The 25,718-nt window shown below is 59.7% G+C and overlaps 2 protein-coding genes across 9 annotated transcripts in view; one reads left to right on the top strand and one right to left on the bottom strand.

The window, feature by feature from the left end:
* The window catches only part of ATG9B (autophagy related 9B), a 10,477-nt gene extending 2,022 nt beyond the window's left edge, over window positions 1-8,455 (bottom strand). For all 3 annotated transcript variants that reach the window (XR_015161927.1, XM_086394893.1, XM_086394894.1), the window contains exons 1-10: window positions 8,317-8,455; window positions 5,340-5,979; window positions 5,141-5,184; window positions 4,933-4,997; window positions 4,656-4,817; window positions 3,969-4,110; window positions 1,666-2,420; window positions 1,347-1,500; window positions 1,033-1,212; window positions 93-329 (exon numbers count right to left, since the gene is read on the bottom strand). Coding sequence is in view for 2 of the 3 variants with exons in the window: in XM_086394893.1 (XP_086251019.1) it covers window positions 93-329; window positions 1,033-1,212; window positions 1,347-1,500; window positions 1,666-2,420; window positions 3,969-4,110; window positions 4,656-4,817; window positions 4,933-4,997; window positions 5,141-5,184; window positions 5,340-5,889 (2,289 nt within the window). In the remaining variant the exon portion in view is untranslated. The remainder of the gene's footprint in view (window positions 1-92; window positions 330-1,032; window positions 1,213-1,346; window positions 1,501-1,665; window positions 2,421-3,968; window positions 4,111-4,655; window positions 4,818-4,932; window positions 4,998-5,140; window positions 5,185-5,339; window positions 5,980-8,316) is intronic.
* Window positions 8,385-25,718, top strand: ABCB8 (ATP binding cassette subfamily B member 8). 6 transcript variants are annotated; one of them, XM_086394896.1, is made up of 17 exons: window positions 8,385-8,567; window positions 13,322-13,634; window positions 13,974-14,129; window positions 14,212-14,306; window positions 14,402-14,507; window positions 15,222-15,383; window positions 15,497-15,582; window positions 15,701-15,798; window positions 16,180-16,285; window positions 19,565-19,598; window positions 19,802-19,938; window positions 20,131-20,225; window positions 20,358-20,491; window positions 20,959-21,106; window positions 22,740-22,990; window positions 23,642-23,770; window positions 24,102-25,718. In XM_086394896.1, exons 1-16 carry the CDS (start codon window positions 8,473-8,475, stop codon window positions 23,765-23,767), a joined length of 2,142 nt encoding a protein of 713 aa, XP_086251022.1. In that variant the 5' UTR covers window positions 8,385-8,472; the 3' UTR covers window positions 23,768-23,770; window positions 24,102-25,718. The 6 variants fall into 6 exon arrangements, 5 of the variants coding, with proteins under 5 accessions (XP_086251022.1, XP_086251021.1, XP_086251025.1 ...); XR_015161928.1 differs by having other exon boundaries at window positions 21,442-22,990; window positions 23,642-25,718; XM_086394895.1 differs by having other exon boundaries at window positions 23,642-25,718.

Below are 25,718 nucleotides of genomic sequence, written 5' to 3'. Positions count from 1 at the left end.
AGCAGACGGCACCAGCGAGCAGGCTAATAAAGGGGTGAGGCCGAGGGTGGTGGGGACGGGGGAGCAGACGGGCAGGCCCGGCTCCGACTCACCAGAGGGGAGGGAGAGTTGCCGAGGGTCCCGGGGGCAGGGGGGCTGCGCAGCGAGCTGGCGCCCCAGGAGGCTGCGTCTTGCTGCACCCGGCCTCGCAGGTGTCCCAGGAACTTGGAGCTGTGGCCTGGGGGGCGCCATTGTGGGTGAACCAGGGAGAACCTCATCAAGGAGAGTTCCGTCTTCCCATCCTCAGCGCGCTGAGACAGTGAGGCCTCGGTCTGTCCCTCGGAGAGCCACTAAAAGGAACGATGGCCCTTCACGTGCTGCCACGATCGTGCAGTACAGCTTGCAGGATCTCAGATCCCCGGCCAGGGATTGAACCGGGGGCCCTGGTAGTGAAAGCGCTGAAGCCTGACCACTAGGCCACCAGGGAACTCCAGCCAACTCCACTTGGATAGCTGTGGTGGGGGCCTCGTGGGGTAGGCAGGACAGGAAACACTAACCCAGGGCGAAAGGATGGAGGCCACAAGGGGATGAGTTCAAGATCAACCAAAAAAAACACAGCCGGAGGGCAGGACCCGGGTCCAGACCCAGCGCTAGCGTAGGACATGGGCTTAGTGTTTTGCCGGCCCATGCACACTGGCTACCACTACTGGCGCGACAGCCTTGGTCAGGAAACCCATCCGTACCCCAGTCCCATCCACTGACCGAGCCGTTTCTCTCCGGTGGTCTGTGCTCCCATTTACTGGTGTGTGATGGTGCTGGGCACCCTCTTAGGGCTCTCCACCTGTCATCTCACGTGACCCTCCTAAGAGCCCCAAGCACTGGCTAGTCATTGCCGGCATTTGAGAAATGAGGGCTCAGGAAAGTGACGTGAGGAGCTCGAGGTTGCAGGTGCCAAGCAGTGAAGGTGGGGGTGGAACCCAGTTCTGCTTCCAGTGAGGCAAGCCAACGCCTACCCAACCTACCTACCCAGCACCTCCGGGGACAGGCTCTCACCTGCGGGTGGCCGTGCCGCTTCACGTCCATAAGGGCAAAGGAGCAGATGTCGCCGACCCCAGCCACATCCACAGTAAAGTGCCGAAAGAAGTCGATAATCTCCAAGGCTCGGGGCCGAAACCAGAAGATCAGAAACAAGGGGGTGAGGACAGGGGACAGGAGCTCCTCCACCAGGGAGACCTGGAGAAAGCAGGCCCGAGGCCGAGAAGGGCTTGCTGAGGGCAACCTCCAACCCCGTCACTCCGGGGGCCCACCCCCAGACCCCGGCGGGCAGCCAAAATGCCCCGCAGCGCCGCTTCCGGCGTGACCCTCACAGCTCGGTATTGCAACAGCCGCGCCATCTGCCTGTAAGAGCTGGTCCTGCCGGCAGGGCCGGTCTCCTCGGGGAGGTAGTGCATGTGGGCCAAGGCCGCCTGCAGCAGGAGCTGCGGCGAACGGCCTTGGCCTTGCTCATCCGGAATGAAAGACCTAGAGGGCGGGATCGGGGTGGGGAAAGAAGGGGGCCTGCGGTTCAGAGGATGTGCGGGGGTGGGGTGGGGGTACATTAGCGGGGTGGGGAGAGGGAGGGGTGCGCGGAGGCTCCGACCCAGGACCGAGGAAAAGGGCCCCCTTCCCGGCTCTCTGCCATCGCACCTGGCCACGGTGGCCGCGATCCCGAGCGCGGTCATGGCGGTGAGCACGTGCTCCACGGCGAGCACGTCCTCGTCGTACACGGTGAGCACGAGCAGCGCAGCTAAGGGCGCGCCGGCGAAGAAGACGAGCTGGCGGGCCAGCAGCGCCAGCAGGGGCGCGGGGGGCGCGGCGGCGCGCAGGAAGGCGGCGGCCGGGCGGTAGGCGCGGGCCAGCCGCGCGCGCAGCTCGTGCGGCAGCTCGTTGAAGTGGCGCAGCTGCAGGCGGGCCAGGCGGGACCAGCGGCGAGTCCCCAGCGCGCCGGGCTCGCGCCGCAGCAGCTCGGCGTGGCTGTAGAAGGCGTGCAGCACCTGCCAAGCCAGCACCAGCGGGCTCAGCGCCAGGTTCGCGGCCGCCAGCAGTAACACCGTGCGCCGCCAGCGCGCGGCCAGGGCGGCCCGCCGATCGCCGCGCTTGTAGGAGTCGGGCAGCTCCCAGCCGCCGCGGAAGAGCGAGAAGGGCCCGCGGAAGAGCAGCAGGTCGACGTTGAGCGCCAGGCCGCGGCTGAGGAAGGCCGCGCCGCCGCCCCAGGGCAGCGCGGCGCGGGCGGGCAGCAGCCCCTTGTTGGCCAGCGCCACCTGGTAGTTGGTGTAGCGCAGTATGCGGTGGTGGACATCCAGCTCCGTCAGCGGCCTCGGCTGCACGCACAGCCCCCCGCTCCTCTGCAGCGCCAGGAGGCGGGACTGCACCTCTGCCCAGGGCACCGAGCTGAGCTCCTCCTGCGGAGAGCCAACAGCTGAAGCCAGCGCCCCCGACCCCTCTCCACCGCGATGCCCACCCTCCGCGTGGCCAGAGCGGCATCCCGGCGTGCCCTCCCCGCCGGCCTCACCCGGGCCCTCCCGCCGGAAACCCACCGCCTTTCACGGCCGCCCCTTCGCCCTCCTCTCTTTGCCACCTACCAGGGGCACCTCATCCTCGGTCTGGGCACCTCCCCAGGCCCTTGCCCCTCCTGGGCCAGGAGTCACGTGCTCGCCAGGGACCCCCCCCCCACCCCCACCCCCACCCCCCGCGCCATAAGCTAAACTCCATAGGTATATGAGCTCGGCCCCTTCCAAGCAGATCTTCCAGACACGCCCCCTCCCCGTCCTGGCAGCCCTACAGGCACAAGGCACACCACAGCTGGAGGTAACAAGGCGATCACTCTTTCTCCTTCCTAGGGTGCCAGCCAGCCGGGCGCAGAAGCCGCACAAGCTTTTACCTCGGCATGCTTGGAGACCCCACCCCCACCCTCATCCCCTCCATCAGATTAATCTTCCTAAGGCAGTGGCCACATCCCCATCTGGGGCAGGGGGAGGCCGTCAGATCTCACTTGCTGCTCAGCTGCAAAACTCATTTTAGCCCAGTTTCACCCAGCTTCCCCAGCCCAGCTTAGTCACATCCCTCCAGGCCAGCCTCTCCAGTCCATCCCAGGGTCTCCCCTACCTCTGAAAGGAAGCAGAGAAGAGAAGAAAGAAGGAAGGAGAAAGAGAAGGGGTCAGGCGCCTTCCTGGAGGAGCAGTGGTCCAGCTCCCGACGTTCCCTGCATCTGTCCCCAGCCCTCTGCTGTGGCTCGGGCTCCCCTACTCAAGGGGGCTTTCGGAGGACCTCTCCCCTTTGCTGCACTGGAGGGCAGGGTTCTGGACTTCTGAGGGGAGCAAGGGAAGTTGACTGCTGAAGGTAGCCTTTGTGCTGTGCCTTAGAGAAAGAATTAAGTACAGAGGCAGATGGAGTGAGACCAAGAGGAGGAGGGGAGAGCGAAGTGTGGCCAGGAACAGTGAAGGGGCCCACGAAGTAGCTTCCTGCAAAGAGAAGCCAGAAAGGGGGGTGGGCCCCCCGGACAGGGGCCTGAACACTCAGTGGCAAGCTGGTAGGTCAGTCTCCTCATCGCTGCCGGAGATGCTCACTGCTCCCCCCTCCACCCCTTTCCTTCATGGGGCCTGGAACACCATCTCACCTCCTATCCTTCCCAGCCAGGTCTCAGTCCTTCCTGCTCTGTAAAACCACCCCTCTAAATCCCCATCATCTGGACCACAGGCACGTGGCTGTACATATCTTCCATAACTATCTGCATCAACTAAGAGCCACAACAGTAAGGACCTCAGGTTCTAACGGGTGGTACTCCACTTCCTAGCGTTATTTGGGGCTAAGCCTAGGTAGGTGTGTCACAAAGGTCTTCTGCCCTCTTTGCAGGGGCTCCTCCTGTCCGCACAGCCCGCCACTCCTCCCTATCCTCTGCCCCCCACCCCCCCGACATGGCACCCCTCCACAGACACGCTCATCCAACTCACCGGGGGGATGTGCAGGGCCTCCCTGTAAAACACCTGGATGTCCCAGTAGCTGAAGAGGTTGCAGACCGAGCGAAGCAGCTGGAACAGCCAGAAGGCAGCAGCCAGGATCAGCAGGAAGACCAGGAAGGGGCTGGAGCAGATCCTGTGTGAGGCGAGACAGACAGCAGAGACAAAGTAGGGCCCCATAGCGAGGGAGACCAGTCTTGGGGAACGATGGAGGTCAGGGAGAGGGGGCCCTTCCAGACCAGCGATTCTCAGAGTGTGGGTCCTAGAGGTCCCCTGACTCTTGTGTCTGCAAGGTCAGAACTTTTCAGCTAATATTCAGGTTTTCTGCCATTTTCATTCTCATTCTCCCAAGAGTATCCAGTAGACTTTTCCAAAGTCTATGTGACATCATGTTCACAGACGGGATGTGTGTTCCTACATTCATAGATTTTAAAGCCGTTCTTGGCTTTGACTTCTAACAAGGTAAATGCAGATAGGATGCTCAGAACAAAAGCCCCTGGGAGTTGGTTCTCAACAAACATTAAGTGTATTAAAGGTGTATTCTCCACCAACATTAAGTGGATTAAAGGTGTCTTCAAACCAAAACCTCTGGAGAATGGATGATCTAGACCAAGGAACAAAAGGAGGGGAGGCTTTTGTGTTGGTCTCCCCCAGCCCCTGCCCCCGCTGGCTTTCACTCACCGCTGGGCACACTGGGAGGAGGGTAGGACAGCGTCCGACAAGGTCACTTTGCTATGGAGTGGCTCAGGTCGTGTTCGGTTACTCAGTTGGTTGGCAAAGAGAACATTGTAATCCACGCAACGAAGGAGGAAGGTTGTGAAGGTGGCGATGAAAATGAATTGTCTGGGACGAGAGGAAGAGCGGTGCTCAAGCCTGAAGGCTGAGTGGGCTCCTGCCCCAGGCCCCAGGCCCACCGAGTCGGTTAACCCCTCCTGCTGGGCCCCTGGGCACATCTCACCCCAGCTGGAAGACATCCTCCAGCAGGATACAGGTAAAGCCATTCCTCTGGTGGTAGCTGTAGATGTGGCCGCAAGTCAAGAAGTCAGCCTGAAGCCTGATGGGCTTTTCCTGAGGATGCCTCCTGATTCCCACCAAGTCCCCAGCCCACGGCACCCATCCCCCTGCCTGCCGTGCCCCTTCTGCCAGGCTGCGCACAGAAAGGATATCTTGGTGAAGAAGCTGTCCAGGTTCTGGATGTGGTGCCAGGAGCCTGGGCACAAAAGGGAGAGCATTGGGGCGTGGCGCTCACCTGACTCCATGCCCTCAAGCTGCTGCCAGAGGCCCAGCCAGGGGCGGGGTTGGGGGGAGGGGGTGGGCAACCCTAGAGCCTCCAGGGCCTCCCCAGCCCCACACCCACCCACTCACCTCGGAGCCCTTCCGGCACATGAAGCAGGGGCTGCTGCTCCTCCCCATGGAGGGGTGAATCTTGGGACCCCTCGGGGTCACCATCCTCCAGCCGCTCATAATCCTGCTCGGGGATCAGAGGGCCTATCCGCAGCCCAGGAGAGTCCTGGGGGCATCGGCGTGGGGGAGGGGGAGTCCCCGAGGCCGGGGGAGGGGCAGAGTGGGAACCCCAGAGAGGGGGAGCAGAGACGGGTGTCATCAAGGGCTGGGGCTGCACTGGGGGTGTGGCTGGGGTGGGGAGGGCACTGTGGCAAGGCTGAGAAGCCCCTGGGGCCTGCACCGCTGGGCAGGGGAGCCCCGAGGCTGAAGGAGAAGCTGAGGAAGGGGCCCTTCTTGTGGGAGGGACAGGGGACAGAGAGAAGAAGGAGACCCTCCCGGCCCCAGGTCCCCGACAGGGAGGAGGAGGAAGAGGAGGCAGTGGCGTGGGGAGGAGGGGCACAGATCCAGGCCCCAGGTCTCCCCACCGCCCCAACCGCCCCCTGGTCCCCCCCCAGCCCATTCGCCTCACCATCAGGCCAGCGGCTTCTCCTGAAAGCTCAGAAGGATGGGAGCTGCTGCCGTCTCCGCAGAGGGCTGCGTTGCTGAGCGGGGACTTTGACAACTAGGACGGGTGACAACAACAGCTCATGACTCAGTGGGGGCGGCCTCAGGCGTCCCAACTCGCAGGCACCAGTCCAACCACTCACACCCCTTCCAGGGCAACCTGTGGCCAAACCTCTTAGGGCTCCACCTCCACACCTGGCCAGGCAGGAGCTGCAGAGGTCGGAAGGAGATCCCCACAGTCCCACCTTCAGACCTCCAGGGGATTTAAAGCCGAGGCCAGAGAGCAGCAGCCAAAGCAAAGGCAAAAAGAATCCTATTAAAGATGCTAGAGCTATGGGGCCAGGACAATACTGTACATCTTTGGTTTCTTAATACCTAATCTCAAAACAAAACAAAACTTCTCTCTCCTCCCTACATACACACACACAGAATGATCAGCAGAGAAACACTTTGAAACCAAAAAGAAAAGAAAAATGTGTGCATGTTTTGTTGTTATGACGGTACTAAAGAAGGGAAGAGGGGAGACTGACATGGCAGTCGGGTCGGGGGAAACTGAGGACAGGAGAGAACTGAAGAGAGAGGAGGGGGTTCTTTTGGATATGAGATGGTTTTTGGAGCTTTTACAGTAGGAAAGCGTGGTTCTTGAAGCTCCATTATGTTTACTGATTCATCCTCTTGAAACCCTCTCCACCAACTTCTGATCCAGTTTTGCCAGCCGCCCCCCCCAACCCCCGCCCCAGCCAGAAGCATCAGGGCTGACCCAGCAGAGGGCAGCTGAAGGTCTGGAATTTGCAAGGGCAGGTAATTTGGGTGCCCCGTGACGGAGCTGAGTTCCTTGTTGCCACCTCAAGAGGGGGCGGAGGCCCAGACAGCTGGTTTGGTGGCTTGTCCAACGCCATTCTTGAGGTCCTGAATCATTAGGTTTCCTACTGAAGCCCATTCCTGCAGTGCTGACTCAACCACCCAGGTGTTAGGGCCCCCAGGGCTTAGGCCCAGGGGTTGATGTAGGGACCAGCCCAGGAAATGGAGAGAGAGAGAAACAGAGTGCATTCCAGACTGTCTTCTGGAGGAACTTGGAGGAGGAACCTGTGCTTCTTTCCTGGGAGGGAAAGTGTCATAATAGCTCAGGACTTACAGAGTTCTATCCCAGAGAAGGAGGCAGAGCTATAAAAACAAGACTTCTGGTGTCCCCAGATGTAATCTCACACTGCAGAGGGGCCAAGAAATTCCCACGATCTCTCTGACACGTCTGCCCAAATGGGTTTTGTGGGGTTTCCTCTGGTCTCTCCCCAACCTCACTCACCCCACTCACTTTTCCACCATATGCACTTTAGGATCCTCTCATACACCCTCTGCACCCAGTCGAACTTCAAACTAATCCTGGCACATATTCCTCCCCAGTTTCACTCCAGATTCATCAATGGACAGCCTCCCTACCACCAGCCCAATTCAAGTTATTGTAAAGGGCACTTTTCCTTGCCAGGCGTGGAGAGGGGAAAGAGGGGACCGATGAGCGAGACACAAGAGGAAGAGGAAGTCACAGCCTGGTAGGGAGGTGGCTATGCAAGCAAATAATTACACGGAAGAAATAAATAAGAGAGAAATTGCAGGTGTAAGAGCTGTGCGGTGGCAGCTACAGGCAAGTCAGCCTGACTGCGGTAGGAAGGCATCTATCAGGGAGATGGCTCTGGGGTCGCGCCAGTGGTTCTAAACCATGGTGTAGCGCGAGCTTGTCAGAATCACCAGGGGAGTTTTTCCCCAAATATATGTGGTGGCCACAGCGTGTGGCGAGCTAGTAGTAAAGAATCTGCCTGCCAATGCAGAAGACAGATGCAGGTTCTAACCCTGGGTCAGGAAGATCCCCCGGAGGAGGGCACGGCGACCCACTCCAGTGTTCCTGCCTGGAGAATCCCATGGACAGAGTAGCCTGGCAGGCTGCAGTCCGTAGAGTCGCAGAGTCGGACAAGCCTGAAGCGACTAAGCAAGCACGCACGTTGTCCCCGGAGCTCTGACTCGCCTAGGGGAGCAGGGTGGGTGGAAAGGCACGTGCACATATTTTGGGGGGGAAAAAAAAAAAAACACCTCCAAACGATTTTTGTCCCTTGGTCTCCCAGAACCAGCGTTCTACACTCCCCGGAGATTCCGGGTCACCTAGAATGCTCTGAGAGCAAACGTGAGAGACTAACCCCGCGGTCGGCCGCTGACGCGTTACTATGGATACCCGGCGGGGCGGGGGAGCACACTCGGCACGCCCTCAAGACGTCACCTCAGAGCCAACCCCGGAGGCGGGCGGAAAACATTGCCGCTTCCGGCTCGGCCCCGCCCAGAAATGGATGGGAGGGGGCGGTCCACAGGCGGCTCTCGCCAATTATCGTTGAGGCGCGAACGAGGTTACCTCCAATCACAGCTTGCAGTGAAATTGATGCTTCTTTCCGCCAATCAGCGCCGCGTCGCGCGGGGGTTGTCGGGATGCGGGCCGGAGCCAACATGGAGCCCTCAATGGGGTCACGGTGAAGCCGCTCTTGCCGGCTGGTCCGGTTCTCCCCACATCATGCTGGTGCACTTGTTTCGAGTCGGGATTCGGGGTGGCCCCGTCCCAGGCAAGCCGTTGCTACCCCTCCGCTTCCAGACATTCTCGGCTGTCAGGTAAAAAGGGACGAAACCTAACTGGGAGCGTGGGATACTGACCCGCCTGAAGGGCGTGGGGCTCGCCGGGAGATGGAGTCCCGGGCTCTCGCAAGGTCTGCTGGGGGCTGTAGGCCGGCCTGGCCCGGGGGTCGACTGTCGTTCCTGGGAGGATCGGCCTCGATTATTTATAGAGACGGCCAGGTGCCGGCGCGAGGCTCGGCGCGTCTGTGTCCGCGCGAAGGCTGGACGGAGGGGGGCGCTCTGGGTCGGGGACCACGCTAGGTCTGCACTCCCCACCAGGGGGCACCGTGCTGCACAGGTGTCAGTTCGGTTCAGTTCAGTCGCTCAGTCGTGTCTGACTCTTTGCGACCCCATGGACTGCTGCACGCCAGGCCTCCCTGCCCATCACCAACTCCCGGAGCTTATTCAAACTCATGTCCATCGAGTCGGTGATACCATCCAACCATCTCATCCTCTGTCGTCCTCTTCTCCTCCTGCCTTCAATCTTTCCCAGCATCAGTTTTTTTCAAATGAATCCGTTCTTCGTATCAGGTGGCCAAAGTGTTGGGAGTTTCAGCATCAGCATCAGTCCTTCCAATGAATATTCAGGAGTGATTTCCTTTAGGATGGACTGGTTGGATGTCCTTGTAGTCCAAGGGACTCTCAAGAGTCTTCTCCAATACCACAGTTCAAAAGCATCAATTCTTCGGTGCTCAGCTTTTTTTTATAGTCCAACTCTCACATCCATACAAGGAGAAGGCAATGGCAACCCGCTCCAGTACTCTTGCCTGGAAAATCCCATGGACAGAGGAGCCTGGTGGGCTGCAGTCCATGGGGTCGAGAAGACCTGGACACAACTGAGCAACTTCACTTTCACGCATTGGAGAAGGAAATGGCAACCCACTCCAGTGTTCTTGCCTGGAGAATCCCAGGGGCGGGGCATCCTGGTGGGCTGCCGTCTGTGGGTCGCACAGAATCGGACACGACTGAAGTGACTCAGCAGCACATCCATACATGACCACTGGAAAAACCATAGCCTTGACTAGACGGACCTTTGTCAGCAAAGTAATGTCTCTGCTTTTTAATATGCTGTCTAGGTTGGTCATAACTTTTCTTCCAAGGAGCAAGTGTCTTTTAATTTCATGGCTGCAGTCACCATCTGCAGTGATTTTGCTGCTGCTGCTAAGTCACTTCAGTCGTGTCCAACTCTGTGCGACCCCATAGACGGCAGCCCACCAGGCTCCCCCATCCCTGGGATTCTCCAGGCAAGAATATTGGAGTGGATTGCCATTTCCTTCTCCAATGCATGAAAGAGAAAAGTGAAAGTGAAGTTGCTCAGTCGTGTCCAACTCTTAGCGACCCCATGGACTGCAGCCCACCAGGCTCCCCCTAAAGTCTGTCACTGTTTCCACTGTTTCCCCATCTATTTGCCATGAAGTAATGGGACTGGATGCCATGATCTTAGTTTTCTGAATGTTGAGTTTTAAGCCAACTTTTTCACTTTCATCAGGCCCCCCGTTTCTGGCCTCAGTCCTCATTCTTGGATTGGTCTGGAGATGTGGACAAAAATTAAGTGTCCAGAGACATTTAGCATGGCTGTTGTTCTACAGATTCAGTGTGAACTGAACAAAAATGGTTCCTAAATCTGTATAGTTTCAGCAGAGATAAAAGAATATGTATATGTTGGTGTTCATTTGCTCTGCACATGTTGGTCCCAAGAGAGAAAAACACAAATGGGGAATGAAAAGGACCCAGAGACTGCGACTCCATTGTAAACGCTTTACAAGAAGCAACTGATTCCTTTCTAATCTTAGAGTGAAAGCCCAAGAGCCAGGCAGGCAGTAGATCACAGGAGCAGGTGGATGTGGACTTGTGTCCTTCAGGAAGCACATTTGACTGATGGAGGGCAAGAGGGGTGGAGCTGCAGCTTAGAAGTACTGGTGCTGGAACGTAATCGCCAGTTTTTGGCAGTGTCCAAGCACTGCTTAGACCTTAGTGTGGAGAAGATGAGAAAAGCTGGAAAGTGGCCATGGTAAATTATTAAAAGGCTTGAATACAGTCCTTAGGAAAAGAGTAAGGGTGTCGATATTATTTAAACGAGAGCACAACCCCAGGAAAGACATCAGATAGTGTGTTAGAATTTGTGTGTTCATAGCGCAGTGTTTTTCAGACCTGCAAGTCACAACACAATAGATCAGAAAGTGCATTTAGTGAGTCTGGACCCTCTAGAAGGGATATAGGACTTCCCTGGTGGTACAGTGGATGGGAATCCACTTGTCAATGCAGGAGACACGGGTTCAATCCCTGGTCCGGGAGGATTCCATATGCCTCAGAGCAGCTGTGCGCGTGGGCCACAACTGCTGAGTCCGCACTCTAGGGCCTGGCCAGCATGCTGCGACTACTGAAGCCCACACACCTAGAGCCTGTGCTTCACAGGAAGAGAAACCACCACAATGAGGAGCCCCAGGGCAACACACAGTATCCCGGGTGCACCAACGAAGACCCAGCACAGCCATAAATGAATGAAATTTTAAAGAAAGTGAATATAACAGTATACATGTTTAAAAAACAAACGAGGGAGGGACTTGCCTGGCGATCCAGTGGTTAGGACTTGGGCCTTTCACTGCCAGGACTCAAGTTTGATCCCTAGTGGAGGAACGAAGATCCTGCAAACCTTGAGGCAAAAAAAAATAATAATAAGGAAAGTATTGTTCTGTGAAGCATTTCGATTTTCTGCAACATGCATATGTTCACTGTGCTGGGTCATAAAATATATTTCGTACTATTGTCTACAGTAAGTCTAAATCTTTACAAACATTGCAGCAGTGAATCAGTTTACTTGTTGTTCAGTCACTAAGTCATGTCCAACTCTTTGTGACCCCATGGCCTGCAGCATGCCAAGCTTTCCAGTTCTTCACCATCTCCTAGGGTTTGCTCAAACTCATGTCCATTGAGTCAATAATGCTGTCCAATCATCTCATCCTCTGTCGTCCCCTTTTCCTCCTGCCTTCAATCTTTCCCAGCATCAGGGTCTTTTCCAATGAGTCAGCTCTTCGCATCAGGTGTCCAAAGTATTGGAGCTTCAGCTTCAGTCCTTCCAATGAACATTCAGGGTTGATTTTGTCAGATTGTTCTGCATTTCTAATGAGGGCATACACTCAACAAACATAACATTTGCTGAGCTCTGTTTTGTACTAGAGCTCTGCTAAGTGTTGTGGGGATACAGTGGTGAATAAGATCTGACTTCCTGCCACCAAGGAATATATATAGTGTGATGGGGAAGTGGGGCATTTACAGAGAGCAGGACAGTGAGCTTCTCTGTTTATATATTTTTTCCATTTATATTTTGGATAGATAGGAAATATGCAGTGGAAAACAGGCAGGTGGATGGGGTGGGGGGAGATGTCACATAGAGGTGGCAAGAAGCGCAGGCAGGCCTCATTGAAACAGGGAAGGATGAGACTGAGTGTAGTTAGGAGGGTCTGGAAATAGGAAAAACCATTGTGGTAAAGGAAAACCCTCTCATCCATTTGTTTTTTAAAAGCCTCTCCTCATCAGTAATCTTATTTGCATCTTTGATCATCCTCCCATCTACTCTTGGTCAGGTAACAGATACTTCTAACAGGCCTCCCTATAGCTGCTCCTGTCCTTCTCCAGCTCACTCCTCTCTGCAAGGATCTTTAAAATGCAATTGTGATTATGGTCTTCCTTGCCCTCTCAAGTCCACATGTTTTAAAGGGATAGTAATGGGGCCCCCGCCCCCACCCCCCCACCCTCAGCAAGCTTTGTTGTTAGCCTTTTTTGTGTCCCCCCTGCCCTATACACTTTTGTTGTTCAGTCACCAAGTCATGTCCAACTCTTTGCCATCCCTTGGACTGCAGCACGCCAGCCTCCCCTGTCTTTCACCATCTCCTGGAGTTTGCTCAAGTTCATGTCCATTGAGTCGGTGTTGCTATCTAACCATCTCATCCTCTGCTGCCCTCTTCTCCTTCTGCCTTCAATCTTTCCTAGCGTCAGGGTATATATATTCATACACCCACGCTAAAGCTTAACCACCACGAGGGCCCTTACTTGGTCTGTCCTGTTGGCCTCTTGTTCCCTGGACCTCGGAGCAGAGTGCGGTGCACAGTAGGCTGGTCACCCTGCATTGTCATCTACAGATACCGAAACTACAGGATACGGGGGATCTTGGCCTATGTGAGATGACAAGATACAAGTTACTTGGATTTTATCGTCACCCTTTTCTTCCATACCTTGTCTGTCATGTTAGCACTCGAGGCCCAGGAGGGGACATGGTGATGGGGTGTGATAAGCTTCCGACCAGTGGGCAGAGTCTTGGGATCACTCCTGGCCTCCCCACATGTAACTGTGAGCTCATCACACCCAATCCTGAGCCTGGATTCTGGAGTCAGACAGCAGGGGTCCCACATTGTCCCAGTTCTGCTGCTTGTCTGTAAGGGGAGCACCATCCAGCTCTGATGACCCGTCATTCTTCTGAAAGAGCAGGGGTTGGAGGTGGTCACTGATTAGGGCCAGCCATCCCAGAGAGGAGCCAGGGGCAAACACCTTTGAGACTTGATGACTTTCCACTGGGTGTGTTCGTCTCAGAAATGGAGGTTGCTTAAGAGCCTCCCTGAGACGGCCAGGGGGAGCTGTCACAGAGAAGCCTCTGTCCCCCAGAGGGCTGAGCCAAGGGCCGAGAGCCAGGCGCCGCGCTGCTCAGCTGAGGGCCAGCTAGGCCCGTGAGCCATCATGGTGTTCTCTCCCTGCAGGTCCTCCGATGGCCGTCCCAGCGCCTGCCTCCTCGGGGCCATGGCCCGGCTGCGCTCCCAGCTCCGGGCCCGCCTCCCTCGAGCACCCCCGGCTCCCGTCCGGAGCCCCTCTGCCTGGCGCTGGGTCAGGGGAGTCCTCCTGGGCCCCCTGGTTCTGAGTAAGTGCCCCCGCCTCAGCCTTGTGGCACTGTGTGAGGCAGAAGAGGCCCCCCTGGCCCGCTCCAGACCCCGTGTCCTGGAGCCCCGCTTTAACTGGACGCTCTTCTGGCAGTTTCTGCGCCCCCACCTGCTGGTCCTGGGGGCAGCCATCGTGGTGAGGTCTTCTCCCGCCCCGCCTCCCAACACCAGGGAAGGGAAGGATACACCCCTGGTTTGCAGAAGCCCCCCAGCCAGGGCCGCATGGGGACAGCTTTCCTGCCGGGCTGAGTCTCAGAGACCTGGGGCCGCTGGCATGGGGACACGGCCGAGGGTCCCTTGGAGGACCTGCACAGGGTGGCTGGGGTACAGGGTCCAAGGGTCCCCAGGGGCTGGTGGCTGGGTTTTCCTTTCTGAGAGATATAGGAACCCCCACAGCGGGGGCATCAGTGAGAGAGGAAGGTTCAGGGACCGGGTAGAGGTGGTCCCCCTCTGACCGGCTGCCCCCACCCCCAAGCTGGCCCTGGGCGCGGCCTTGGTAAACGTGCAGATCCCCCTGCTCCTGGGGCAGCTGGTGGAGATCGTGGCTAAGTACACGAGGGACCACGCGGGTAGCTTCCTGACGGAGTCCCGGAGCCTCAGCACCCACCTGCTCCTCCTCTACGGCCTCCAGGTACCGCAGGAGGGAGGGCTGGGGGGCCTGCCGCCCCCGCGAGGAGCCCTGGGCGCCCCTGAGAGCCGGGCCTGTCTCGCAGGGCCTGCTGACCTTCGGGTACCTGGTGCTGCTGTCGCGCATCGGCGAGCGCATGGCCGTGGATCTACGGAGGGCGCTTTTCTGCAACCTGCTCCGGTAGGGGGCGGGGCCCTGGGGCCTGGGGGCGTGTCTGGGGCGGGGCCTCGTCCTGAGGGCGTGTCTCCCTCCTCTCCACCTGTGGCTGCCACCAGCCAAGACATCGAGTTCTTCGATGCTAAGAAGACAGGGCAGCTGGTGAGCCGACTGACGACGGACGTGCAAGAATTTAAATCCTCCTTCAAACTCGTCATCTCCCAGGTCAGTGTCCCAGGTGGGGAGGACCTGGCCTGGGGCACTGTTAGAGTCACACACACATTTGCACACACTGTCGCAGGCCAGCCCCGCCCCAGTCTTGGGTCCCCTCGCCTCCAGCTCACACCAAAGCTAGAGGCCTGCCCTCTGGTGAGGATGTGGATGAGGGTACAGGGACATTCACGGGTGGGAGGACTCATGGCCGTGTGTCTAAGGTCAGGACAGGCTGTTTCTCTCCCGCGGTGAAATCCAACCTCCCCCGGAAAACCCTTCCCAAGAACTCAGACAAGAGCCTTTGCCAGCCCTGCTTGCCATGATGTTCGTAATGGCCTGGCCCCAGAGTGCCTGGCCGGCTGACAGGAGAGCCAGCGACAGCTCTGCTGAATTCCTGATGTCCTCTCTTCATCCTCTGCTCCCCACGTTGTCACCGACTCCCTAGCAGGCCCTGGGTGGCATCGCCAGGCGGTCATTTTTTTGGTTCAGTTTCTGGAGCAGAAGAGGGCAGTGGCATTAGGAGGAGGAGGAGGAGATCTTGGTCCGTAGTTTCTCAACCCTGCTGGTCAGGAAAGGGTTACAGTGTGTGACCAGTGGCCTCCCCGGGGGTTAGACCTGTGGCCTCGCCCTGTGAGTGGAGTGGGGAGCTGGCTCTAGCCATCTGACGCTTGGCGAGTCCCCACGTCCTGGTGCTGACGCCTCACAGGCTTCCTGTCCACTGCCCAGGGGCTGCGGAGCTGCACGCAGGTGGCCGGCTGCCTGGTGTCGCTGTCCATGCTCTCTACACGCCTCACGCTGCTGCTGATGGTGGCCACGCCTGCCCTGATGGGAGTTGGCACCCTGATGGGCTCAGCTCTCAGGAAACTGTCTCGCCAGTGTCAGGAGCAGGTATCGGAATTCCCGCCCTCCCCTCCTGTGCTCCCCTCCTTCTCTGCGCCCTGTGCTCCTCGGTCCCCCTCCCCATCTGCATCCTGGCTTTCTAACTTCTGGGTCCCTTGCAGGTCGCCAGGGCAACGGGTGTGGCAGATGAGGCCCTGGGCAATGTTCGGACCGTGCGAGCCTTCGCCATGGAGCAGCGGGAGGAGGAGTGAGTCCTGAGCAGGGGTGGAGTGCAGAGCCGGGGGGTGCTCCCCAAAGGCCCCTCCATCCGCCCTGGGCCCAACCTTGCCAGCTTCCTGAGGGCCGGGCTTGGCCTCTGTCCCCAGACGCTACGGAGCGGAGCTGGAGGGGTCCCGCTGTAAGGCAGAGGAGCTGGGCAGAGGCATCGCCTTGTTCCAGGGGCTCTCCAACATCGCCTTCAACTGTGCGTGAGCAGGGACCCCCAGGGGGAGTACGGGTACAACTCGGGGTGAGCTCGGAAGAGCCAGGGCAGCCCTCCCTCCACCTGCTTGGTGGCCAACGTCTCCTGAGTGCCAGGTAGCTGGTCTGCTAACTAGGGGAGAAGGCTGCCAACTCAGGCAGGGAGTGGGCACACAGGCCCCGTGCCACATCTGAGCCATGGGCAGAGCTGCTGGAGAGGAAGCAGTGAGGTGCCCCCAACCCCCTCACTGCCAAAGGAGGAACTAAGGCAGAGATTCGAATGACTTGCTGAAACACCAGTCGGTAGAGCGTGGCAGGGGCCAGCACAGGGGCCAGACTCTGTCCCCCGCCCTCCTGCCTGACCACCTCTCCTTGCCCCTCGCAGGCATGGTCTTGGGCACCCTGTTTGTTGGGGGCTCCCTCGTGGCCGGGCAGCAGCTGACGGGGGGAGACCTCATGTCCTTCCTGGTGGCCTCTCAGACTGTGCAGAGGTGAGAGTGGGCCGTTCTCTTCCCGAGGGGCCCAGCTGGGGCAGGGGGTGCCAGTCTTCTGTGGATACGGTGACCAGCTCCCCCAGTGAAGTGCAGGGCTGGGGAGGGGGCCCCCTGCCTCCCAGCAGTGCCCACTCAGGGCTCCCCGCAACCTCATTCACTGTTCCCTCAGAAACACATCGTCAGCTTCAACTTCCCAACAACTCAAAAGTGTCCTTGATAAGCTGTTTTTGTTTAATTTTGATAAAATGCACATAACAAAATTTACCGTCTTAACGTATTTAAATACAGTTTATTAGCATCACATAACGCTCATGTTGTGTGACCTTCACCAACATCCGTCCTCAGAACAGCTTCACTTTGTGAAACCGAAATGCTGTCCCTAGACGACCCCCTCCCCAGCCCCCGGCAACCCCATCCTGCTGTCTGTCTCTCTGAATCTGTCTGCTTCAGGCCCTCATGTAGGTGGGCTCATACGGTGTCTGTCCCTGGTGAGGGCGTCTTTCTCTGAGCGCGACTTCTCCCAGGTTCATCCACGTCGGGGCAGGTGTCAGAATTGCCTTCCTTTTTAAGGCTGAGTAAGACTCTGTGTGGGCTTCCCTGGTGGCTCAGACGGTAAAGAGTCTGCCTGCAGTGCGGGAGACCTGGGTTCGATCCCTGGGTGGGGAAGATCCCCTGGCGGAGGAAATGGCAACCCCCTCTAGTATCCTTGCCTGGGAAATTCCACGGACAGAGGAGCCTGGCGGGCTACAGTCCATGGGGTCGCAAAGAGCTGGACGTGACTGAGCGACTTCACTTTCTTTCTCTAAGACTCCATGTACGGTAGGCCATCTGTGATGCGCTCACTAAGAGCTGGCCTCCCGCCCTCTGCCTGACCTTCCCCTCCACGTCCCACCCAGCTGGCTCACCGTGTCCGCAGCTCCGCCGGCCCCGTGTGCCCACCGGCTCTGCCACGAGAGGACCCAGGGTGGGAGGCCTCCTCCCCCCCCCGCCCCTTCTAAGCTGAGTTCCTGGCAGCTCCTTCCCCTGATTCCGTTTCTCCTTGCTTTGTCCTCTCCCCCATGTACCATATACACCAAAACACATAAAATGTAAATAGGCGCTAGATAAATAGAGTAAATGTGAAATAACAAGTAACTGGAGAGTGAAGACCCGTGTTACCACCAACCATGTGGAGAAAATGGCATCAGCCCCAACGCCCCCCTGGGTCCCCCTCCTCACCCCGATCCCCCCAGTCTGTGTGTCCTGCTCTGCTCCGGGTCTCACCCCCACGAGTGTGGGGGGCATTTCTTCCAGAGTCCTTCACCATCGGCCTTGTTACCGTCCGGGGCAGAGGGCGCTCACCCCGAGGCAGGGCAGGTAGAAGGAATCCACCTTTCCCAGCCCCAGGCCAGTGTCCCACAAAGACCAGAATCCCCCCGTTTCTGCTCAGTGCTGCCTAGTCAGGCCCCTTCACACCCTCTCTGGGTCTGGGCACCCCCATCCTCCCCTGTGGCCTTGGGACACAGAGGTCTGAGGGTTCCAGAGACGGAACGCGGGCTGCCCCTCCCGCGGTGCTGACCTGCATGGACCCCTGGCTCCCTGCACGCGGCCAGCCCTCCTCCCTCGGACTCGCCTTCCGCTGGGCCCCTCCCACTGTGGCCTGGGCACAGACCTGCTCCTTCCCTCCCCACTGCACGGCCTGGCAGGCTAGCAGACTGCCGTTACAGGCTCAGGAAAGCTACTCGCAGGCTGCTAGGTGGGGCTGCTCGCTGGGCCCTTGGCCCAGCCTTTTGGGGCCCCTTGCTAAGGATGGGGCTTCCCTGGGGGCTCAGATGGCAAAGCGTCTGCTCACAATGTGGGAGACGTGGGTTCAATTCCTGGGTCAGGAAGATTCCCCCGGAGAAGGAAATGGCAACCCACTCCAGTACTCTTGCCTGGGAAATCCCGTGGACGGAGGAGCCTGGTGGGCTACACTCCATGGGGTCACAAAGAGTTAGACACAACTGAATGACTAACACACACACAGACACACACACACCCACCCCCCAACATGGAGAGCCTTCACCACCCACCTTGGAGAAACTGGGTGTCAGTAAAGAAGCTGGTGTTTCCTCCTGGGGTCCGGCAGGGGGAGGCAGGGAGGCAGGCCTGCCTGGAGTTCAAGCAGCCTCAAGCAACCCCACCCGAGGGGTTCTCAGTGGTGGCCCTGGTGTCCTGGAAGGGAGGGGGAGGTGCCCAGATGGACCAGGGTCACAGCCAGGCGTCCGGGTCTGGGTCCCCCTGGGAATGGGCCCAGCCACCACCCTGCCCTGCGGGGCCTCCAGGGAGGGCGAGGCCTGCCTCCCACACCATCCCCGTGAGCAGGGTCACGCGCAGCTGGTTTCCAGTGGTCGCATGGCACCCCCGCCAGGCCCTAGTGGCTTACAGGTCTCTGGTGGACAGTGCTCTCCCGACATTGGCCGAAAGCGCCCCGTCCCAGCTCCCCTCCGTGTCTCTCGCCCCCTCCAGCAAGTGCTCTGAGCCCCGTCTGCCCCCCCCGCCCCCAGCCCCTACCTGGGTGCTGGGACAAGTGTGACCCTGGGGAGGCAGTCTTGCTTCTAGAAAAACCTGCACACACCATCGCAGACGCACAGTCACGGGCGGCCAGGCCAGCCGGGCGCTGTGACTAAGGAGCAGTGACTCACCCCCCTCCAGCCCCGTGTGACAGAGGCAGCCGCCCACCGTCTGGGTGCAGCTGCGATGAGATAACATCTTCAGGGAATTTTCTTATGGGGTCCCTCCGGCCGCCCCCGCCCCTGCAGCCTAGTGTCTTCTGTTTCCTTCTTCCTGTGGAAGGAGTAACATCCTTTTTTTCCACTTCATTAGGCCTTGCTCCCCCGGGCCTGGACAGCCCTAGATCCAACCGCCTGGGTGGGCCTCACCCCGCGCCCTGCAGGCTGTGGGCAGCCTGGAGCCCAAGCCCCCTGCCCGCCACCCGCCTTCCTGGCCGTTTCCTCCCTGGAGCCCGGCCCTCAGGGAGTCCCTGGCTGTCAGCCCCCTCCGGGCCAGGAGAGAACGCGGCTCTGAAGGGAGGAGTGACTTGTCCCAGGACTGGGTGGTCTGCCCAGGGTTGCCAGGTCCCGGGGCCCCAGGGGCCCCAGGTTTCAGGAGAAGCCTCTCCGTTTGGCCTCAGGCTGCCCGGTTTCCCGCCTCGCTCAGCACGCCCGCCCCCCCCCCCCAGACCTGCCCCTCCGCCTCCGGGCCGCCTTCTCTCAGCCTCGCTGCTGCCTGCTTTCAGCCCACGTCGTCTCCTTGCAGGTCCATGGCCAACCTCTCCATCCTGTTCGGGCAGGTGAGCTGCAGAGAAGGGTCTGGGGGTGTGGGCCCGGGATCTGGGCTGGAGTCCCGCAGCCACCCACATAACTTGCATGCTGCGGAAACCAGGCGTCCGGTGAAGGGGACGCCATGAGCTCTTCCCGCCCGGGTCGGCCAGGAGATGCTGCCCCTTCCCTCGGACCCAGGCCTCCCTCACCCCAGACTCGAACCCCTCCCCAGGTGGTGCGGGGGCTGAGCGCAGGCGCCCGCGTCTTTGAGTACATGACCCTGAGCCCCGGCATCCCGCTCAGCGGGGGCTGCAGCCTGCCTCGGGAGCACCTGCGCGGCTCCATCACCTTTCACAACGTCTCTTTCAGGTCGGTGTCAGCCGCCTCCTCTCCTCTCTGGGCTGAGGGCAGGGGAGGGGGAGGTCTGGGGACCCGTAGGGCAGTGTGGCCCTCTGAATAAACCCCCCTCCAGGGCTCAGGGAGACTTGAGAGTTCAGGAGGGACCAGGTGACAAGGGTCCAAGAACCTGGTGCGACCTGAGGGTCTCTCGCCTCCCACCAGCTACCCCTGCCGCCCCGGCTTCCCTGTGCTCAGAGACTTCAGCCTCACGCTGCCCCCAGGCAAGATCGTGGCCCTGGTGGGCCAGTCCGGGGGAGGTAAGAGGGGCCCACTACCCCCCCGCGCACCTGCGACTCCGCACCTGGAACCACCCAGTGTGGCAGGAGGGGCCCCGCTTTCCCAGAACATGCTCTGGAAACCCATGCCCTCCTCCCCTCCCTGACCCCCAGGAAAGACCACCGTGGCCTCTCTGCTCGAGCGCTTCTACGACCCCACAGCGGGCGTGGTGACACTGGATGGGCAGGACCTGCGCACCCTCGACCCCTCCTGGCTCAGGAGCCAGGTCATCGGCTTCATCAGCCAGGTGAAGCTTGTTCTCAGTCCTGCGGCCCTTGAGGGGGGGGGCGGGTGGGCTGTCCTCACTGGTCCTGGTGTTCATTCACCGGGTCCCAGCTGCTGCAGCTCTGCCTTGGACTCTGTTCCTCAATTTAAGAGATCCCATGGGGCGGTCTTTTTAGGATCTCTGACAGCTCGTGGCATCCAGAAGGTCAAATTGTAATAAAATCTTATTGGCCGTCTTCCCAGAGTAGGGCGCCCTGCCCGGCCAGCTGGTCTTGCTCTCCTAGCCGCCTTCCCGAGGGGCCCTGTGTCCTGCAGCGAGCTCGGCCTCTCCCCGCTCTTGATGGGTCTCTCTCTGACCTGTAACTCTGAACCTCCCTACCTGCCCTCCACGGGGTCCTGTTGTGGCCAGAACTCTCCTGATTACACCCTTCAGGGGTTCGGAGCAGAGTTGAGATGTTTCCTGTGGTTCCCCCCACCTCCCGCCCCCAGGAGCCCGTCCTGTTTGGAACCACAATCATGGAGAACATTCGTTTCGGGAAGGTGGACGCCTCTGACGAAGAGGTTTACGCAGCCGCCCGGGAAGCCAATGCGCACGAGTTCATCACCAGTTTCCCGGAGGGCTACAACACCATCGTGGGTGAGTTCAGGCATGGCGTCCCACACGGCCCTGGGGGCCCACATGGGCGGGGGTGCAGGGGGGCGGGAATGCGGTCATGGCCTCAGGGGAGACCAGACCGGGACTGTGGCCTCGAGGGACAGAGGCGGCTCTCCGGGGACAGAGACCATGCTGGGGTGGTTCAGGCACAAGCCGGCTGCAGGGACAGGAGCGTGGCAGGGATACACATGATCCATGACGTGGGGACTCTTCAGAGTTCACCACGTCAACCCCCGAGACCTGACCAGAAGCACAGGGAATCAATCTCTCTCTGGGTTTTATCCTTTAATGAAAGGTGTTTCCACTTTTATCCACAGGGATGGTTTTGGTTGAGCACATCTCTGTTCTGACTTACCCAGAAGAGGGCTCTGGTGGTTCTAGAACATTAGAACGTTGTAGCATCACACGAGAATCTTCACGTCGAAGCTTGCAGCTTTGTGTGTTCCTCTCAGAGGTTCTCTCTTCAACCTCTGGGCTCGTGTCCATTATCCAGAGTCTCTTGGCTCTGTTGCAGAATGTTCCAGCATGTCTCATGGTGCTGGACATGTCCTACTCTTTGTGACAGGCTGCCAGGCTCCTTTGTCCATGGGATTCTCCAGTCAAGAATACTGGAGTGGGTTGTCATTTCCTCCTCCAGGGGATAACCCACGTCTCCTGCATCTCCCGAATTGCAGGCGGATTCTTTACCCCTGCGCCACCTGGGAAGTCCTCTCATGGTGCAGGCATATCTAAAGTTCTCAACTCTCTTTTTTTGGCCACACCTTGCTTCACACAGGATTTTAGTTCTCTGACCAGGGATCCAGCCAGCATGCCCTGCAGTGGAAGCAGAGACTTGTAACCCCTGGGCCACTGGGGAAGTCCCTCTCAACTCTTCTTGACACTTAGGTCTCAGTCAGGGCTTCCCTGATGGCTCAGATGGTAAAGAATCCGCCTGCAATGCAGGAGGCCCAGGTTCGATCCCTGGGGCGGGAAGATCCCCTGGAGAAGGGAATGGCTACTCGCTCCAGTATTCTTGCCTGGAGAATCCCATGAACAGACGAGCCTGGTGGGCTACAGTCCATGGGGTCGCAGAGTTGGACAGGACTGAGCAACTGACACAGTCAGGCCTGGATCTGCTGAGCTCAGCCTGCCCCGTCGAGCAGCCATCCTTTGAGGTCCGTGTTTCTTGCTGCTGAGGCTCTGCTCCTTGGACGCTGCCCTGCCTGGAGGAGCTGGCCCTCCCTCTCCCTCTGGCACCTGCTCTGTGACTGTCGTCACCTGGAGGCTCTTCTTGGTGCTCAGTGTGCCACCTCTGCTGTTCTCTGTGGGCGTTTTGGACTCCACATGTGGTCTTTCCAGAATGTCCAGGGGTAGGGTGGACTCCCGCTATTCTGCCACCCGAACTCCAGGAGCCACGTCTGGGTCCAGCAGGGACCCAGGAGGCCAGGAGAAGGCGGCTAGAGCTTCAGGGCCAGGGCAGGTGGGCCCGGGCCTGTCGTGGCTCCGAGCCGTGCCCTGGTGCGAGGTGGAGCCTGGCCTCCTCGGGCGTCACTGCGCCCCGCTGTGTGCACAGGGGTGGGGGATCAGGGTGCTGCCAGGCATCATGCCTGCCCTCTCCCCACCTCCTGCCCCCCAGGTGAGCGGGGTGCAACCCTGTCTGGTGGCCAGAAGCAGCGCCTGGCCATCGCCCGAGCGCTCATCAAGCAGCCTGCCGTGCTGATCCTGGACGAGGCAACCAGCGCGCTAGACTCAGAGTCCGAGAGAGTCGTGCAGGAGGCTCTGGACCGCGCGAGCGCCGGGCGCACCGTGCTGGTCATCGCCCATCGGCTCAGCACCGTGCGCGCAGCCCACCGGATCGTCGTCATGGCCCACGGCCGTGTCTGCGAGGTCAACCAGGGCCCTGGGGCACGGGTCGGTGGTCTGGGATGGACACAGGGAGGTTGGTGGCTCAGCTGAGCTGTGGGAGGGTCTGGCCTGACCCTGGGGGCTGGGGGTTATGGTCTGGTGGTAGCACCGTGTGGATTCAGGAGTTCTTGCCCTTCAGTAAGCCCTGGCCGCTCTGGGCCCCTGTTTCTTCCCCTGGGGGTGGGCAAGCAGTGAGCAGAGCTGCAGTGAGACCCCCAGTGTCACAGGGGAGAGTTCTCAGAAGGACTTGGTGCTGGGGGAGGGCCCCAGGGCTGAGGGGCTGAAGTGGGGGCCCAGGGAACCTGATCAGGGCCAAATGGAGCAGCACCCCAAGGCTGCGTCTGCAGCGGGGCTCGGAGGCTGTATGGGGCCCGGTTCACAGTCCCCCAGCCGCCTGCACTGGGTGAGGAGCGCCAGGCCCTGTAAGGCGGACAGGGGGATCCGGAGGCTCTTACACAATCCAGCTCGGCTAACAAGTACAGATGCGCCAGCCGCGACCTGTGACCGACGGTGCTGTGTCCTCCGGAGGGGCTCTGGCTTAGGTGGAGGCTAGCCCAAGGAGCTGGTCCTCTGAGGGCTGTGAGCTCTGGGCCGGGCGGGGGATGACCATCTGCCCCTCCTTCCTCTATGCAGGTGGGGACCCATGAGGAGCTCCTGAAGAAGGGCGGGCTCTACTCGGAGCTCATCCGGAGACAGGCCCTGGACACCCCACCTCCCGAGGCGGCCCAAGTCCTTGGGCACCGGCACTCCAAGTCCTGAGAGGTCTGGTCACCGCCAGGCATCTGTGGCTGAGGCCAGAGCTCAGCTCAGGGGGGCCTCCTGCAGACTCCACCCCCAGGAGGAGAGCCAGCATGCTGGGTGGGGCAGCTCCCCCTGCTTGGAATAAAACCCCGGGCCAGGCACTGGGCTGGAAGGAGGCTGGCCCCAGCTGTCCTCCTGCCGCCAGGCTGCCTGCCTCCTGCTGGAGCTGAGAGTCCTTGGGCTGGCCGCCCAGGGGAGGGGGTGGGCTCCCAGGCCCCAAGTGGGTCCCCTCCCTTTGCCCAGCCCTCCTGACCCCTCTCCCTACCCTGCTGGCCTCCCTTCTACCTGACAGCTTAATGGTGTCCAGGCTGCAGCTGCAAGGACTCTTTACAAGTCAGCGCTGGGGAAGGGCAGTGGGGACTCACCCCAGCGTTCCTCCCACACCCAAGCCATGACCTCGAGTTCCTCCAAGGACTCTTAACGTGTCTCTTGGACCCTGGGAGAAGCGGACCAGCCTCTGAGCCAACCCTTCAAACCCACAGCCCCATCCTGGGCACAGCTTCCCTTCTCCCTGCCCCGTAACACAGTCCTTTAGATGTCGCCCCCGCCACCGCTGTCTGAATGGGACAGGTGCCTGGCGGGCCCCCTGGCTCGGGGGCAGGGGGGCGGGGGTGGCTGTGGTCTGTTCCACACGAGGTTGCCAGGAGCCAGCCCGTCTCCCCACTGCCCCGGCCCCGTGCACCTCGAGCCTGTCACCTGGTGAGAACGTGGACCCTCACCCTCTAGGTGGGGACACCTACCTCTGAAAGTGACAGAAGGGGGACACAGGCCCCAGCCCCCAACCCTGGGGGACAGTCAGTGCTAACGCCCACCAGAACCCACTAAGGAGCAGCTGACGCCAAGCTCCTTGGGCTGGCGAGACGGAAAATCAGGCCAACGAGGAGCGGTCACAGCCAGCCTCCCTGGGGTGGTCAAAGAGGGTCCCAGGTACAGGTCTGACCAGAGCCGCTTCTTGAAAGAGAACAGGCCAGCTGCCCAGTGGCACGAGCCTGCGACCCCAAAGCTGTGAGTGGGGCGGGGTGTCAGCTTCCAGGGGACCTCGGAGCAGCCAGGGTTTCCCTCCAGCCCTGGTCGCCCCAGAACTGGTCACCCCTCCTCCCTGAGTTCTGCTCATGGCACTTCCCTCCAGAAAGCTTTCCGCCCTTCACAGCCCCGTCCAGGCTGACGACCCCACTAAGTCTCACCCTGGGGTGAGGAAGCAGGTTGCCCCAGTGAGCCCATTTGGGTTTATCCCACGGCATAGAAGGGTGACTGCGGGCAGCTGTGGCTGGAGGCCAGCCTGGGGCAGCTTGCACAGCTCCGGTGTGCATGTGGCAGCCAGGGCTCAGTCCCCCCGCGGCCTCCGTGGATGTGGTCCGGGAGCAGATGCTACCGTTGGGCCACGACCAGCCTATTTGGATGCCCTGCTTTCTTGCTGATGAGAGGTCAACTCCCTGGGCAGGCCTGGCCTGGCTCCAGCTTGCTCTGCCACTAAATCCCTCCCTGGAGAGGGCAGCCAAGGGCAGGTCTCAGCTTCCCGCCCTGGTCCACACTGGCCGGCCAGGCCCCTCCCAGCCCTGGCCAGCTCCTGCTCCACCAGCAGCCTCCAGACATCTCCCGACACCAGATCCCAGGTCTTTCCTTACCTCTGCAGGGTGGCCTCTCTGAATCCTGTCCCCCATTCCCACCCCACCCCCTTTAGGGAAGTAGTGAGACCACGGAAGGCCGGGCAGTCAGCCGGCCACTCGTAGTCTTAACCCGGACCTCGGTTCCTGCAGCCATTCCGAGTGGGTCATAAACCCAGCTGTACTTCATTTTGAGAGCTTGTTTTTAAGAGTTTAATTAGAATGACCTGTGGTAACGTACTTAGGGCTGCAGCCTCAGAAGCTGGTTACATCTGTGCAGTAAACGGTGTTATTCACTCCTTCAA

This window comes from Bos grunniens, chromosome 4 (genome assembly GCF_055505025.1).
Source record: "Bos grunniens cultivar Pamir isolate PY7600 chromosome 4, Bosgru_T2T1.0, whole genome shotgun sequence".
NCBI classification, from domain to species: Eukaryota; Metazoa; Chordata; class Mammalia; order Artiodactyla; family Bovidae; genus Bos; species Bos grunniens.
The sequence above is the reverse complement of the archived record's forward strand: the minus strand, read 5'-3'. Positions and strand labels throughout refer to the sequence as shown.